The sequence below is a fragment of the Marmota flaviventris genome, chromosome 15 (assembly GCF_047511675.1).
Source record: "Marmota flaviventris isolate mMarFla1 chromosome 15, mMarFla1.hap1, whole genome shotgun sequence".
Classification (NCBI taxonomy): Eukaryota; Metazoa; Chordata; class Mammalia; order Rodentia; family Sciuridae; genus Marmota; species Marmota flaviventris.
The window spans coordinates 53811800-53830417 of NC_092512.1; the positions used below are offsets into that span (position 1 = coordinate 53811800).

General features: G+C 37.6%; 1 protein-coding gene across 1 annotated transcript in view; it reads right to left on the reverse strand.

Moving 5' to 3' along the window:
- Positions 1–616: 616 nt before the first annotated feature.
- Stmn2 (stathmin 2) overlaps positions 617–18618 on the reverse strand; it is a 52771-nt gene continuing 34769 nt past the window's right edge. The window contains exons 4-5 of the mRNA XM_027950049.3: positions 7851–8042; positions 617–765 (exon numbers count right to left, since the gene is read on the reverse strand). Coding sequence (XP_027805850.1) covers positions 706–765; positions 7851–8042 — 252 coding nt within the window. The 3' untranslated portion in view covers positions 617–705. The remainder of the gene's footprint in view (positions 766–7850; positions 8043–18618) is intronic.

Genomic DNA, 18618 nt, shown 5'->3' on the forward strand with positions numbered 1-18618 from the left:
TTTTTGCTTCTACCCGGATTGATCTCAGATCTGTCTTCTCATCCATCCCTTTCTAAAGCCAAAGCACATTTGTAGCACATAATCCAGGAGAAGCAGAAGTAAATGCTATGACTGATGGTTTTTCTTAGCCTGGTTTATAGTTTATAGGCAGTAAGTAGATTATGAGCAAACAAATGTGGAGGTTCATGTGGAGTCAATACCTGTGGTCTAGGTATGGTCTTGGTCAAGCTCAGAGACTACAAAGCCACCTAGGTCATTAGGCAATGGTGGGTTTCTAGCACCATAGACTGTCTACTGACCTCATTTTTCTGTTAGAATGAAAAGGGCAGGGAATGGAGTTAAGACATGGGGAGCTTCAAAAAGAACAGACCTAGCAAATCCATTTGAGTGGAAAGACACAACATCAAAAGCCTGTTACAGGACATGTAAGATTATGAAATAACTTGCATAATGCAATACTTGTATTTTTTAACAAAAATGTAAGTATTTACAAAATAAGATCCAAGGTATTTTTTAAACATCAAGCAAAACATTCTGCAAAGAGACCGCATTGACTTTTTTTTATTTTTGATTCTGTTTTTTTGTTTTTTATAATGAGTTCTTTTTAAACCATGTCATACATTTCCCATACTGATATCGCATGATCCATTATAATATAGGCAGGGGGATTTACTATCGGTGGGGCGTGCCATACCCTCCATGTCTTCAGCCAGACAGTTCCACCTGGAGTTCCTTGTTCCTGCGCACCTCCGCGGCATGCCTCTCCTAGAAAACACAGAAGGGACAGAACGTCACAGAGCCGTGCCGTGTGGTCCACACAGAGCAGGATGGCCTGCTCCATCCTCTGCATAATGAGCACGTGGCTGGAAGTGACCAGGTTTGAGTTCTACCTGTGTAAATTTTCATTTCACAAGAAGGGAAAATGTGGGCACTGAGAAATGTTACATTAGAGGATTTTACAAGACTTACAGCACCTTTGAAACTGTTTCTTTTTTTCTTTTGGTTTAAACCATGACTTAAGAGAAATTTGAATATAATGAATTCTGTGTAAGTCAAGAGAATAGCAATAAAATATCAAATTGTTGGTTGTCTTAGAATTTTTTTGGGGAAGTACCAGGGATTAAACTCAGGGGCGTTCAATCACTGAGTCATATCCCCAGCTCTATTTTGTATTTTAGAGAAAGGGTCTCAGAGTTACTTTGCGCCTCCCTATTGCTGAGACTGGCTTTGAACTCATGATCCTCCTGCCTCAGCCTCCTGAGCTCCTGGGATTATAGGCATGCGCCACCATGCCCGGCTTGCCTTATCTATCGTGTTTAATGGTGCATTTCCTTTTCCCTAATATTTAGGTCTTTATCATTGCTTCTGGACACTTTGGAAAGATTTGATCCAGGAAGAAGAACTTTCACATTGTTTTCTAAACTCTTGACCTGTTCCCTTTATAACTTGTCTAATGACTTTTCCAGTCTTAGCTCCATTTTTCCCCCCCTACACCTACACGATGTTTCTGTTTAATGAAATTGTATTTTCATGCTTGAGATTCTTAGTCTTCCAGGGCCACTGGCCAGGATTGTGACCTTACTCTTTAAGCCCTGTGGCAGCTGTCCCTTTCACCATGAAGATTTTCATGACACCATAGGTTAAAGTAATCTTAACTTCTATGTGAACACCTGCATAAAGAAGTATTTCTTCTTTTCTGTGGCTTAAGTAAACTTGAGAGCATTCCTGTCCTTGTCTCATCTGTTATAGTTGGCTACAGGTTCACTGAGGGTCTGTCCTTTGTTTTTCATTTCTGTTCCACTAGCAAGCCTGCTTTGCACATAACACAGGACTGGTGGATGTTTATTTTCACAAGGAATGGAGGCATTAGCCTTGAACTGAACTTCTGAGAAAACTGATGGAGGAAAAGTGGATCCAGTATTTTTTTAATACATGGTTCTATATTGGATGATTATAAGCATATTGTTTTCCATATAACACATGTCAAGTATGTATTAAACTGAACTTATAAAAATGTTAGTTATTAGTAGTGTTATTTATTATTTTATTTAGAATATTGTTTATACTGCTTTCCCACCTCCTCAAAGTTCCAGAAATTTCTTGAGGTTCTGAAGTTTCCTTTAGTTCAGGGACAATGACATTGAACAGATATAAAGGAAATCTTATCATTAAACTCTATTCACTTCAAGGATTATATGTTTATAATATTCTTTAAAATACTGAGCTTTTATTAGGCTCTTAATATGTACCAGGCCTATATCAACACAGACTTTACTTTTATCAATTTCCTTAATCCTCATGGCAATCCTATCATATAGACTCTATTATCATCCCCATTTTAGAGGTGAAGAAACTACATTAGTTGTTACACTACTTGCCGAAGTTCACCTAACTAACAAGTAGTAAGCTGAGATCCAAACCCAGAGACCCCAGTTCTACAGTGCACTCTCTCTAACCACTGCTGTACAATCTCAGGGTTAGTGTGAGGAGACAGTTGCATAGGAGTGAAGGAAAATGAGTCTTTTCCACTCTAGATTCTAGAAGAAAAGTTCATAGACTCTACCCTTCCTTCAATGATACATAATTGGAGGAATGAGGACTTTGATGCTAGAAGGACAGTTTCAGAGCAGTTTTATCTAATTGGCTTAAATGAGCTTCAAAAACCATGAAGAAAAGGAAGAGGCATGTATAGAGAAATTAAGTCCTGTTTGGAAATGACTCTGGGGAAGTTAGCATGGATGCAGCTGATTCTTGTTTTTGTTCTGCTATTATAAGGAAAAGATGCAGCAAAATTTTTTTTTCTCATGGAAAAAGAGACTAATTATTGAGTGCCGAGTTCTTAGGAAAATTGAGAAAAAGCCTAGACCATTACTATGCTAGAAAAACACAAAGCCTCAAGCTTAAAGATTCATATTAATGCAACTTCATAAAAGGAAGCATTATAATTAGTATTACTAATCTCCTCTAAGATGCATTTTTTATTACACTCAAAATTTGTTGCAAAGAAATGAATTTTGCCATAGGGAAAAACAAATATAATCTGTGAGCTTTAGATAACATGAGAAAAAGGAAATTTAGATACATCCTTCCAAGTTGCTAATCAGTCTATTACTTGAAAACTTTACATTCCAATTATTAAATATGTATTCATGAAATGTTAATGCGACTTTACATCAACATGTGGGATAACCAAAAGCAGAGATATAGGGGACATGCAATTGTTAGCATCATCTGCTTTTCTTATCAGTAAACTGTTATTATTAGAAAACCTGTAGTCCAGAGTTTCCTAAGGCAGTTGGGGGACTCTAAGAAGCTCATTCAGAATACTGTTCTTTGATAATACTCATTTCATTATTGGGCTCCTAAAATTGGCCAGGCACTGTCAGAACCTCTCAGCTAGGCAGACCCAAACATCTAAATTTACAAGGTTTCTTAATTAACCTTTTTTCTCCCTTTAGTAAGAGGGAAGTGTCACATATAGTATTTTTGCATTGTATGTAACTATTTTTTTGATATGAAAAAATGTCTTAAAGTCAGTTTAGGAAAAATTCTGGTCCACCAGAAATGAAATTTAGTAGATTTCTCCACTGGAAGGTAAGAACTATGAGATCTCTTTTTTTTCTTTGTCTCTTAATGTCCATTTAATTTCATTAAGTATCAAATATAATCAAGGGGCTTGAACGAGATGACCAAGGGTTTTAGTCCTACCTGTGAAATTTGTTACTGAGTCTATTTAAGTGCAAAATGATGTTGATGTCATCAAGAATCTTTCTTTAATATGAAAGAAAGAGAGGTCAAGGATGAGTCATGAGAGCCCAGAAAGCTCCCATTTCAAACATCAAGATGATGGTGGCCGTGGGGTCATGGGTAGCCATGGAGTGCAACTTCCAGTCCTTATACCGGGACTGCTTATGATGTAGTGTTTGATGTCTCAGTAAATAGTAGTAGCTTTAGCTTAGTATAAAAGTTTGGAGTCAAAGATACACAGTCTGGTCTAGACTCTGCAATCTACTCAGCTTTGTCACCTCAGCCAAATGGCTTAACCTTTATAAGGCTCCTTAGATGTGGAATGGCGATACTAACAGTATTTTCTTTCAGCATTGTTTGGCTTAAATGTGTCAGTAAATGCAAAAATGCCTGGCCTACAGTGAGCAATGGATAAAGGTTAATTTTAATTCTCCTTTCCCCTTTCATTATTCACTCATCACATGTTCAATGGCTATACCACCATTCACACGTGCACTTGTGAATCAGAATGACAAAAAAAAAAAAAAAAAAAAAAATACCAGCCAGATGAGAAGAACGTAAGGTTACAACAGATACAAATTGAGAATGGTTGGAATCTATGCCTAGAGATTTCGATGTTATCAAAATCAGTCATAGGAAAAGAACCACAGCATTTAATTCCCTGAGAACAAGAATTTTTTTTTATCATTTTAAGCTATATTATATTATGTGATACTGTTTTCATCAGAACAATGGCTAGAAGGCTTTTGCTTGGCACTTGGTAGATTATTAGAAGTGAAATTACCAATTACCCTGAGACCACGTCTTTTATTTTCTAGGTACCATCCTTTGTGGTTGGATAGGCTGAGTTAGATGCCAAGCTTGTCTAGGTGATTTACCTTTCTTGCTCTGGAACACCCCAAAAGCTCTGTTGGTATTTATTATGACATTATAAGTTGGGTAGGCAGGTGGGACAGGAGAGAATTTCTGGCAGTATACAGTGAAGAGTTTCAAGGGAGGAAGGGTCGTGTTAGGGAAAGAAGAAAGTATCTCTCTAATCATTCCTGCTGATAGAACAGCTGTTTTCCCTGGTATGGCAGCCTTGATGTGGATTCGCTTACACTGATATTCTTCAGCACCTAGGTCTTTACTGACTGGATTGGACCATATTACACGTTGTCATCTTCTCTAATTGTGGGTGCTATCTATGCTATTTAGTGATATATTTTATGTTACCTGCATCAGGAAAGAAATGGTAAATATCTTGATGTTACACTGCCTTTCAGGTTCCTAAACATATAGTAGGGATTTCATAAATACTCATTGGAGAATTAACTCATTAATAGGTGTCATTTCTGAAGTAATCATCATTTAATGTGGCAGATTTCAGAAGATCTTATGCTATATGGTCAGTTTTACACATTTTCCAGCATTATTACTGATCTTTTAAATTTCTAATTTCATAAGATGATTTTGTTTAAACAAAAGGATAGATAGTGATCATAACAAAAAACTTAATAGTTTTTGTATATACAAAAAACTACTTAGTAGTTTTAATCTATACAGATACAATATGCAACAATTTTGCACCAAATCTACAATCTATTTAAAATATATCAAATGGAACTTATTTTCTTACTTTCTAAGAAATATCTCTACTTTATTGAAGAGATAAAGATGTTGGCTGATAGTGGTCAAAGATCCTATTATATTTAAAAAGTGTCTCTTTAGCTATGGAATACCAGAAAAAAAAAAGAGGTTCTAGAAATGATGTTGGCTGCATTATTTGACCATGGGATAGAATATTGATAGCTGAGATTTAAAATCAGAAAAGGCTACAAACCACAAATTCTCAAGCCTGGCTGCATACTGGAATCATTGTGGAGAGTTAAAAAAGAAATGTGTATATAAGTAAATTTATATATAAAATATATTTTATATAAAAATATGTTTACACATATTATATACGATATACACATATAATGTATACATATATATACATTTATATATTATATTACACATATGTATTATGTGTAATTATATTACACATATGTAACATAATATTACACATATAATATATAAATATGCATATATATATAAATTTCTTTTTAACTCTCCACAATGATTCCAGATAGCGAACACTTAAAAAATGGAGGAAAAAATTGTCTATTTAAATATAGTACTTCTGGAAATACTGGTTAAAATGTCAAATTTTATGAGCAATTTTATAGTTTACATCAGGAAGGGTATGCTTTAAGTTTGCAAATGTGTAATTAAAAAAAATAATGTTCCTGGACTGTGGGTGAAAATTTTACATTGGATACTAGAGGTGTAATTGAGAATGCTGGAATAAAATCAGCATATGCCATACCAAGCAACTACACTTGATTTTTATTTGGGCCTAGAATATGAAATGAAAGTGAGTCACTGGTATAGCACACAGAGCACACAGTGACTCTCTGCTGTCCATGGTACCAACATTGGCCAAGCAAGAATTTCCTCAGTTCTTTAGTAAAGTGTGAATTAAGGATAACTGGGGCAAGACTGACTGGTTCAAGGTCAGAGGAATATGTTTTAGCAAATAAACTTTTCTCATCTGTACATAGCATTTGTTTGACACTATACAGTAACCTACTGAGAGCCAAATTCTGTTGTTTCCTTCAAATCCTGACCTGACTCATTTGGGGAAAACATGATGATGTAGTTCTGAGAGTTTGGAAACACTGGCATATAAATAAAAATTTCCATCTCAAGTTTCAGGTTGTGGCTGAGTCATCTAGTGGCTATTCTGGCTCCTGCTCACGTCCCAATAGCCTCAATGTCTCGCCCTTTCCCTGGCAAAACTTACAAAAATTTCTTAAAAGCACAGATGCTCATGAAAACCTTGAAATTACAGTTTTTAAAGGGTTTTATGCCTAATGTCCTTTCTCTTAGTCAGAATTTGTAGTCAGAGAACAGGAGTGAAAGACTGCAGTACTTCCAAATAAGGCTGCCTGGACATTTAATGAGATGGGCCAACTCTGACAGAAGACATGAAGCTTCCTAAGAAATATTAAAAAAAAAAAAAACAGGAAGTGGATCTGTCTAAACTCTCAGCATGTGATGACAGCACCGTCCTTTTTTTTTTTCTGTGTCATCAGAACTTCACATCTAACAGTCCTCAGTATTGGCCAGGAAGGTGACTACTCAGAAAAGGATTGAGGCATCTTTCTCAAAGTTCCTGTGTTTTGAGCTTAACCCAATGTTTGGAACTGGAGAAAGCTAAATTGCTCATAGTTAAGTTGTACATTTTTCAAAGGAAAGGTTTTTTGGAAAGTTAGGTGGGGGACAGATAGCATAGAGCCTATGAAATAGAAAGAGAAAACATTTCTCAGAGGGTTTCCAGCACCGCTCATGCTGATTAATTGGTATGAGTGTATGTGCAGACGGCTGAGGAGAAAGGCAGCAGGATGGCAGAACTTGATGAACCAAACATCCACTATTACCTCCCCTTTGCTGTGGTTCCATCCAATGTTATTACACGTCAGTTTTCTGTGTAGATTTCCCAAAATGTAGAGAATGGGCTTACCAGTGTACATAAATATCCTGGCCTTTCCTGACTTAATATTTCTATTAAATACATATTAACTAAATGAAATATACATCAGCATTATATATTAATATAACATTACTATATTAAATGTGTAATATTTCCAATTTAATATTTTCCCACTAGTTTATTTCTAATTTATTTATTTATTTTTTTATGTGGTTCTGAAGATGGAACTCAGTGCCTCACACATGCTAGGCAAGCGCTCTACCACTGAGCTATAACCCCAGCGCTCAATAGTTTATTTCTTAAGGTTTGACAGACACACATTTGAAAAGCATGAATTTGCCTCACAGAACCCATTCATCACTGGACAATTTTTAAAAATTTCAGTGTTAATGTGGGTGTCCCACTTTCTCTACTATGTTTTAGTCCTTAGCTGAGCCAACACTACTCTGAGACCCTCCTCATGGGGTCAAGTTGTCCTAGTACATGCAGCAAATTTGGACTAAGTCTTTGTGCTCACACTTGTGGGGTTCATTCAATTGCGTGGCACATGAAAGCACCTGTCTGCTCAGGCCTGGGTTGTGATTACCTTTTCCTGCAGACGTTCAATAATAGCAGCTAGATTAGCCTCACGGTTTTCCTTGATTTGTTCCATTTTCAGGATCAGCTTTTCCTCCGCCATCTTGCTGAAGTTGTTGTTCTCCTCCAAAGCCTTCTGAAGGACTTCCCGCTCATGCTCCCTCTTCTCTGCCAATTGTTTCAGCACCTGGGCCTCCTGAGACTGTGGAAGAAAAACACATCCATCTTATAATTACCTGAACACCAATGTGGCAGAGTAATAATGGCCCATGGATTCCAGGAAGTGCTCTTTTGAAATGAATAGCACTTCTAGCATTTTCTATAGAATGTGGTTATTCGGGAAATGTGCTTAGTTCAATTTTCCACTGTGGATATTTTGGACAGACCGTCTTAGAAGAAACAGTATTTAACCCTCATTGAGGAGTGTTTTTTTTTTTTTTTAAATACGTTTCCGTTAAGCATTTGTGCAACAGGAAATGCTATAATTAATCACTGGATGGCAATGTTCCTTCAGTGCCTGAGAAAAATCGGTGAGGACTGGGGCTATTTTTTTTTCCTTTTTCCTGCCCTATTTTTTTTTTTTTTTTGATCAACTGTAGGCTGGGACCTACAATAAGATTTTTTCACCTTTCCTCAATGAAATCAACAAATTACTTTCTATTTTTATTATATGCCTGCCCACTCCTGTCTTTTTACCCATAAGCCAAGTTCCCTTTGGAGACCTGAAAACAGTACAAATTTAATGCTCACTTGGCCAAGAGACAGCAGAAGCTCCTTGTTATGACCCTTTCTTGAACATTCTGAGTATTCATTAAAATCCTGGGCTTGCTCAGTGATTTGAGCAGAAATGTCAGAGTCACATGTGCCTCTGACATCCCCCTTGTTACTTTGTACACTGTAATTCTCCTCCAGCTTCAGGGGTACTTGATAAAAATGCAGGTGCCTGGGCTACCTCCAGAAATCCTGATTTCAAGGTTCTTTGGTGAGGTCCCAGATATCTACATTTTTGATAAGCAGATCTACTGCAAGGCAGGCCACAGTCTACTTTTTTGAAAAACACACTGTCATGGGCTTTAGAGTCAGGTCTGTGTTTAAGCCTTAGTTTTGTTGGTGACTCTAGATGTGTTATTTTCTCCTTTTCACTATGTAACTGAGAGAAGTCTTACCCAATACTGAACTATCCAAGTTTAAGACCAAATTATCGTACACTCATGGTTCCTTGGCAGTTACTTAGAACTGATGCTCTGAGGTGAGCCTTCACTGGAGTAACGATAAATGTGAGTATCTAAACAAATGTGGATTAAAAAATTTAAAAAATGGCCTGTTGAATATTGATTACAATCAAAAGTGTTACTAGGAAAAATCCTTAGTTGATGGTAGCGGTTGTGGGGATTTACTGGAGAGATCTTGATGCACAGGCAATACAGTGCCTGGAAAAGAAAAAAAATTCTCTTCAAGTAAAATGCTACAGTAATGGTAAAACCAGACAGCCATACAAGTCTTGGCTCCCATGTTTATTTGGAAGTTCATCAGGAATAGATCTGTGGTCACTGACGGTTAGACAAAATCCTGAGAACTAGTCTTACTTCTTGCTTTAACTTCATAAGGGTCTTACTGGACATTTACTGGACTCCTCACATTCTTTCTTTGATTTAGCTTTCAGAAAAGCTATTATAAAAAAATAATGAGAAAATGATAACACCAAATTACACATTTTCTAGATGATTTATCTTCTTGCCTCTAGAGGGTGGTGTTGTTAAAGCAGCCTATATAGATTATGCTCACTTTAAAAAAAAATTTCTTTTTTGTTGTAGATGGACACAATACCTTTTATTTATTTATTTATTTTTATGCAGTGCTGAGAATAGAACCCAGTGCCTCACACATGCTAGGCAAGTGTTCTGCCACTGAGCTTCAACTCCAGCATTGCTCATTTACTCTTTTTTACTAGGACTATTGAACTGTGAATTGTTGGGTGTAAGGTGGTAGGGAGGAAGAGGGAGCTAGGGAGCGAGGGCAGGAGATAGAGACGGCGGGGGGGGGGGGGGGGGCGGCGAAGGAGAGGGTGAGAGATGTATTGTTATAGGATATCGGGGGGGGGGGTGTCCTTTTAAAGTGTCTCTCTCTCTGAGAAAAGTCTTAATGAAATTAATTTTTTGGTATATGGATAAGGATAGTATCCATTTCCTAGGGTTATTCATCAGGATCAAATATAATGTTTTCCTTGCATCGCCTGTAGGTCAGTGTTTCTAACACTGCCCTGAGAGGATCCAGCTAGATTTTTCACGGAAAATTGGTTGAAGTGCTGCACAAACGGCAGTCATTACTATTGAAAATAAAACTCAAGTCACATATGATCAGGAGATGAGGGCATAGAAGCTATGAGTATAACTCAGAGCAGTTGTAAACTTTTGGTCATCTCATGTGAGCATGTTGTTCAGACGCCTCAGATTTTTGGATATTTAGTGGATTCAGGGGTCATGGTTAAGGACAGTTCAAGTTCTTCCCTAAAACTCCTTCCTCTCCACCATACTCACGGTCCATGGAATGAGACTGTATTGATAGGAAATCTCACAGTGAAGCGAGCACCACAAAGAGAATAAGAGGAAGCAACTTGGATCTTCCATTTCAGAAAGTTCAATCTAGGTAACCTCCAGGCAAGATAAGAAGGTTGGGTTACCACCAAACAAGGGTGAGCTGTGTCCAAGAACTAGGGACTAGATCAGAGCTGTAGATTTCTCTTATAATGCACCGGGATGGGGGAGAACCCATGAAAGTTCCCTGGGAAACAAAACCAAACCAAATGAATCAAAACGAAACTCAGTGGTCAAAACCCTTCAATGTGGTGCTCTTAAAATTGTTTTTCATCTGAACACACAGTTAGGGAATGTTCTGAGCAACACAATTGCTAAGGCAGGAAGATGGCCAGTTCTCTGCCTAGCAGTTCCCTCCCTGTCCCTCCTCCTCCTCTGGCAGGATCCAGCTGGATTTTTCATGGACATTTGTTCCTTTCTACAGGGGCTCCTGTAGCACACTAAAATTGGGTTCCAACCTGGTGTTCAGAAAACCTGTGCTTGTGTGCTGCTTTGTTGAGTGCGGGGCCCAACTCAGTGCTGTGGACATGGAGTCCCTGACAAGGCAAGGGGCATGCACCTGCTGCTCCTCAGGCAGGGTCAGCTCATAGAGAAAGGCACTTCGGATGGACAGTTAGCAGGAGGCCACTGCAACAGCTGAATGTCTCATTTTCAGATGTTCAAATTAAATTGGCACTTAGCTCAGTTGTGTTTTAACTCAGTGTGTATATTTACATTCTTAATTTCTTTGCAAAAGAGCCAGAATCAGGAGGAGGCAGCAGGGGAGGAAGATTGAGATGACTTTAAAGAGTAATATAGCAACACATACCTTTTTAAGTTTCTGGCCTTGGTGGGACATATTTAGTCTGCATGCACGCATCCTCCCACAGATTTCACTGTGAGTAATGGAGAATTCCCACCCTGGGTATTGTCTATTGCATTTACTGGAGTGCAACACTTGGCTCCCTTGGAAATGCCTGTTCATAGGGTCAGTACTTTTGCAGCTGTTGGGGCTAAACAAGATACACAGCATAAGTGTCAGGGGGCATTTTTCTAAGCACAATTAATAGGGTGAAACAGAAACAGAAAGCAATACAGAGTGTCATCACCTGAGTCTGAGGCTAGTTGACAAACATCTAGGACACAGGGCTGCAAACTTTTGGGGTGCCTTTCTTTATACATTCAAAGCGAATATACCATCTACCAAGGTCTCAACTAATGCCTTTGGAGGATCTATTTAAAATTCAATTCTGTGAAAAAATACAGGATGTGGAGTCCAATATGGTGGAAAGCATTGTTCATTGAGAAAGTACTTCTGGCTTCTTATTTTAGTCCCTACTCACAAGAACTCAATTCTTAGACAAATTCTTCTGTGGAGCTAGTAGCCATGGGGTCCTTTACCTCCGTTCCTAAGATCTCTGTTACTCCACTGATGCAGACAGTCACAACTGTTGCTCTTTCTTACAGCCTAGTTTCCAGCTATTTCTGCCTATAACTTCTCAGCTTTATTCCTGGGAAGAAATTGATTCCCACATGAATAAAGTTTAATGTTCCAATTATACCCTCAGGGAAGAAAATTGGTTCTGATTCCGGTATTGGTATCAATGAGCAAGTAAGAAGTTAGTTGAGAAAAACTGCCTTGAAATATGACATGAAATAAGTGTAAGGCTGGAGAATAAAAATGTGACATACAAAAGTGGTAGCATATCTTTTCATTTTCAGTAGAAGTCAAGTTTACATTACATGTTCAGATAGGTCTTCCTTCTTATTTTATACTTTGGATGGGCAGATTAGCAGAAAGGAATCCTGATCAGGTGGGCTGAGAGATTGGAGAAGTGGCATTTGCTAAAAGTGATTAAAAATAAATGGTTCGTGCCAAAAGGCCTTTGTCCTTGGAGGAACATCTCTGAAGACCGTGTACCTAATTGTGAAAGGTTGCTGATATACTGAAATGGAAAATTAGGGCAAGTGGATGATCAGCTGATACAAAGCAAATGTCAAGGCAAAGTACAGAGCTGAGATGTCTGAGGTGGCATCTTGGGAGACTAGGAAAGCTTCTCCATGGGACTATTGTAGAAACGAATGCACATTATTGGTGAACACCTTTTCTAGGCATAAACCTCCTCACGTGGAACTCAGATCTCTGAATAATGACAGGAGAGGCTCATGAAGGGAAAGTAATGAGACAGCTAAGAAGAGTTATTGTACGTTCAGGAACACTTTAACGTTTTTCCAAAGAGGTTAATTACCATTTCTTTTATTACCCAGTATAAGAGTTTAATTACTGCACAAATGAAATGGAAGATAAATTTGAGTTAACTGGTATATAAAACTCATTTTACTTTATGTACACATAAGAGATTTAAGGCTACAGTTTAGTTAGCTCTAGTTTTCCATTATTTCTAGAATAAACACATTTCTATCCTTTATTTTATGGCATCTTTTCATTTGTAAGACTCATTACTTGCTATCCAGGACAATTGATCAGACACTAAACTCCTAGTAGCAAAGTGCCTCTATGCTGGTAGGTTAGATGATGCGTCTGTAGTTACTGGCATTATGGCTAACCAGGAAGAAACATTATTAACCCATTTAAAATCACAAACAATGTCTTGTTTAAATGACAATTGAGTATAATTATGTTCAACAAAAGGGGGCAATGTTCAGAGCTAGAAGCACATTAAGAAATTTGAAATGATTAAACCCCAAAGACCTTTGGAATGAGTCTTTCCTATTCTAACACCCGTGATGGTTTTCACTCCTAAGAAAAGAAATTTGGGGTGCTGTTCGCTGAGAGGACAGGCCCAGCAGGATTCTGCAGCTTGTGTGTCCAACTGGCTTCCTGAATGCCAAACAATGAATAATCCAGTCCTGGATTTCATAATCCAGTGCTGTAAAAACCACCCATCTTGGCAGGGCACAGGGATGCATGTCTGTAATCCCAGTGGCTTGGGAGGCTAAGGCAGGAGGATTGAGAGTTCAAAGACAGCCTCAGCAAAAGCAAGGCTCAGCAAAAGCAAAAGCAACTCAGTGAGATCCTGTCTCTAGGTAAAATACAAAATAAGGCTGAGGATGTGGATCAGTGGTCTAGTGCCCCTGAGTTTAATCCCTGGTACTCCCTCCAAACAAAACAAACCACCCATCTTTCCCTGAATCCCATCTGAATTGCCATTTACCAAGAGAGATGCCAACAAATGGAAAGGGTGAGTCTACCAGGTTTGGTGAATAATGACCTCACTTTTATGCCATCTCATTAAGAGTAAGCAACACATGTTCTATTTAGGGCTTCAATGACTTTGGGGTTCATCATGCCAGTAATGTCAGTATGTCGATTAAAATCTCACTGCACTGGTTTCAGTAGGGCACATTTTAATTTAATCTGTTTCAGTGTGCAATTTTATCAACATCACTGAGATCCTGTTCATCATTTTTTCATATTAATTTTTTCAAGCCACATTAATTGGACTATTATCTATCAAGCTGCCTATACTTGTATGCGATTTGATAAGAAATATTTTTTTATATTAAAAATATCTATAAAGTGGATCATATGGTAACGTTTCACTGTGTTAAATAAAACACTTTCCTTTATAAAATCATGAGTTTGTTAGACTGTTACCTCTGTGAGATCTGAAACTGGAAGCATCTTTACAAAATAATAGCTAACCCCTTCACAGTGCTTGTTAACATGTCTTCATGTACAGTAACCTTCTGATTCTCAGAATCACTTCATGAAATGGGACCTACTACAAGTCTCATTTCATACATGGGTAAGAGAAGACTGAGAGATTAGGTGACAAAGCTAATAAGTGGCAGTATAGAATATAACCACACCCATTTCCTTAATCATATATACTTAGCTACCATGGTTTTATTTAGTTAGGTACCGGGGATTGAACCCAGAGGTGTTTTACCCAGACCTTTATTTTTATTTTTTTTTTTAATTTTGAGATAGGGTTTCACTAAGTTGCTTAGGGCCTTGCTAAGTTGCAGAGGCTGGCCTTGAACTTGCAATCCTCCTGCCTCAGCCTCTTGAGTTGCTGGGGTTACAGGTGTATGCTACCATGCCCAGCAGCTACCATGGTTTTAAAAATGCTTTAAACATTGCACTTTGCTGCATCTCAATGATTGCCCAAACTAGAACACTGAAGAAAGGAAAGAGGAATCATAATAATGGTATTGAAAAGGTAGAAAGTTTTCCTAGGTCATTTGGTAGCCTAGCCCTGCTACGTCTTGTTAGATAAGTGTTTGTTGAATGAATAAATAAGTGAATGGGTAAATGGTTCAACATAATCGGTTGCAGTATAGAGACTTTGTTTTCAAGAAGTAGGCTTCAAGATGATTGCATGATATTAACACAGTCTCAGTGGGGGTGAATACTGACTCCCAAAGATAATTACAAAAGGGAGAAAAGCAGGAAAAAGATGTATTATTTTTATAATAAGCTTCTACTAGCCAATCAGTGGAACATTAATTCTGGTTCAAGGGAATCTGAGGGAGTATTGTCCACCTAGTAACCAGATGGTCCCTGCTGCAATAGTGTCCACAGATGGAATGAGGAGTTGGAGAAGCTGCCAAAACATTTAACACAAAGTAGACTTGATCCCACATGGAGACACCACTGTGGCAAGCCTTCTGGCTATGAATCCAGGAAGCCTCTGCCACACAGCTCAGGTCTCCAGTTCCCAGATAGGCTCCCTGAACTCCCAGAATCAGGCTTTATAGATATCAATGGGGATGGTGGTGTGTGTGGATCTCACAAGTGGCTTTGTGTTTAAAAAGTCCTAATGGAAATTATATTTCACATCTATATCCAAGTCTATCTTTTTATAATTACTTTGAGTTAGAACTACATCAATGTAGTGAGAAAATGCTTACTATCTTTGGATAATCAGAAATATGAATTGGCAGGTATAGGTGTCTTTGATTATAACCATGGCAAGAAAATTTACTAAGACTTATTTAAATGTTGTATGAGTTCTAGGAAGACTCTTTAAAAATTTCTAACTCATGGGAAAGTTAATGAGTCCAGGGCAACGGGGCTATTGCTGACTACTGGATCCAGGTATGTGCATGTGTAGTTTGGAAAGCCTTTACTGACTCCTTGTGTCTTGTGTAATGCAGCTGAACCCTAACCTCGCATTCAAGGCCCTCCCCAGTCTCACCTCCCAGCTTTCTACTCCCTCCTCAAAGCAACTAATCCAAACTGGGTCACCTAGTGCCCTGAAAACACACTTTCTGCATTGTAAAACCTGCCCTTGATTCTCTTAGTCTAGAACATCTTTCTTTTTTCTCTGTATTTATCAAACACTATTTACTTTTCTAGTCACCGTCCTCTTAGGAACAGATACTTCTTTGAAACGATGCTGCGATTCACATCAAGTAGTGACATGATTTTATTTTCTCCCATGACCTTTATTCCATTTGAAGTCAAAGACCTTCAAATACTAGCTTCTGACCTCAGTTCCTGCTAGGTCTCCCCTTTCACTCGCTGCTTCAGCCTCACTGGTCTTTGTGTTGCTTCTTAAACCCACCCACTATACTCTCACCTCAGGGCCTTTGCACTTGCTACTCTCAAGTGTCCTGCCCCCAGAGAAGATCTGCATGTTTTACCTCCCTCACTGGCTTCATGTTTCTTTTCAAATAGTCTCTTACTAAAGAGACCTTTACTATCTGCACTATATAAATAGCTCCTTTCATTCCTACACTCTGGATTCCCTTTGCTTTGCTTTGTTTTGTACCATCTGACATATTTTATATTAACTTATTAGCTACTTCTCTCTAATCGGAATGTTAAGGTTGGTGGGGGTCTTCCTAGCACCTAGAAAATTGTCTGCCAAACAGCAGGTGCTTGATGGATATGGCCATAGAGTGCCTTTCCCCAGATGAGGAATTTCTGGTATGTTTTAGAGTTTACTTAGTGCAATTTCAGATGCCATTTTTATTGACTGTAATTTTGTTTCAGGATGGGAGGATGGAATAGAAAAAAAAAATCAAAATAAGTTACATGTTGCCATTTTAACATTTGGCCTAAGGGTTATAATTTATTTATTCACTAAAAGTATTTGTAGCGCTGAGTGCCTGTCCTTTCTGCTAGAGACTGAGGCAGTAGAATTGCAAGTTCAAGGCCAGCTAGGCAACTTAGCAAGGTCCTAAAATTAAAAAGGGCTGGGGATGTAAGCACTTGTCTAGAATGCATGAGGCCCTGGATTCAATCCCTTCACCACAAAGTATTTGCAGTACTAACTATTGTTAGGCACTATTAAACAAAAGATATATATTTCTACCTTTAGGGAGTTTATATTCTAATAGGAGATAAGGGTTTAAATAAAAAATATGCAGATAAACATATTCTTACCAATTATGCTAAGTGCTACTAAGGAAAACCTGGGTAAAATGAAACAGAATAGAAGATGATGAGCCTGGGCTCAGAGAAGTCCCCTCTTCAGTCTAGAATCAACATGCACACAGAAACCATAGGGCCAAGGAAGAAAGTGTGAGATTCAGAGGGTCCTCAACTTCATAACTCAAATATTGAAACCAGAGTACAAAAATTTCCTTTTAACTTTCTGAATTTCTACATCAATGTAATTTTTAGAGAATCAATATTTTTAAAAAGTTAAATCTGAATAAGATTTGGGTAACAATTTGAAAGACTTAGGCTGAAGTTCCCCTACTGTTCACTAGAGGTTTTCTCGGCTAGTCACTGGCAACTGTGCTATCCAGTTCCATGGCTACTGGCCATGGATGGTTTGAAAGATGTTGAAATATGATCAGTTTGAATTTAACTCCATTGTAAGTGTAAACTACACACTGGATTTCAGAGATTTACTATGAACAAAATAATGTGAAATAATCTCATTAATAATTCTGTATTGATAACATGTTGAAATAATGTTTTGGATATGTTGGGCTCAAATATATTATTAAGAATAATTTCACACATTTCTTTTTATTCTTTTAAATGTAGCTGCTAGAAAATTTTTGATACATCTATGGCTCACATTATATTTTGAAAGGATTATGTGGTTCTTCATAGCCACATTGATTGATTTTTTTCCATATAAAAATAAGCACAATAGGGACTGTGGGGGGGAATAGAATTACAAATTGTATAGTGTATTAGTGTATAAGCTAAACAGTTATTCTAATTGTTTTAGTAACACTAAATATTTGCAGATTAAAAATGGAGCACATCAGTAATTTTGCATGCCTAAAATCCATTTTCTATTCTGATGAGAACACCTATTTTTTTTTTTGGAGAACCACCCCTTTACCCCAGGGATCTTACCTAAGCTTCCCTGCAGGTCAGCGGTGGGCATGTGATCCAGGTTTGCTAATTAAACTACTGCAATGACTCCTTTGGGGTTGGGCATGCAATCCAAGTAAGGTCATTGAGAGTCAGTTCCAGGACTTTTGTTAGCACTTATTGGGGAAGAAAAACTTTCTTTCTGCTGGAGTTGCTGTTGTAATAAAAGTAATTTGGCATTGGTATTGACTGAAACTAATTTTTTTTCCAGTAATGCAACCAATTTGATGCAAGGAGAAATGACAGATATCAAACTGCTTGATTACCTGGATACAGCTGTTTCTGATGCTGTAGCCATTCCTTGACTTTTTAGTAATATATTCACTTTTTGTTTCAGCTAGTTGAATTGGATTTGGGTTATTTGCATATCCTCACTAAGATATTTACGGAGATATATCTACTTACTGAAGACTCTTTAAAGAGAATTAACAGTACTTCAAATGAGTGCTAATTAAGTCAGTACAATCCAATAGAAGAAAATCAATTGATGAATCGTTAAGCTGGTTCTTTCTGTTAATTAGTTACACTTTCTTCTAATTAAAAGTCTGCCACTAGGACATAATCCACATAATGATTTTGGGATTGAAAGATTTTAACAAATAATATGAAAAATGTGATAGAATACTGCTTTTTAAAAGTGTTCCAAAGAACATATATATTTCTGGCGTCATAATGCTGAATGGTTACATTTGTAAATGTTGTTAAGCTATGTGTTCACTTTCCAGTTGAGTTTAAATGTGCATTTAATTGTTTAAACGTGCAATTGTTGATAATTTATTGCTGTCAGGTAGCAGGAGTTTTACCAGAATCATTAGTTACCAGAGGGAGTTTTATGTGACTTATAAATTAACACCCACTTAATTTTGATCATCTCTGTGTTTTTCTTTTTCCACCAA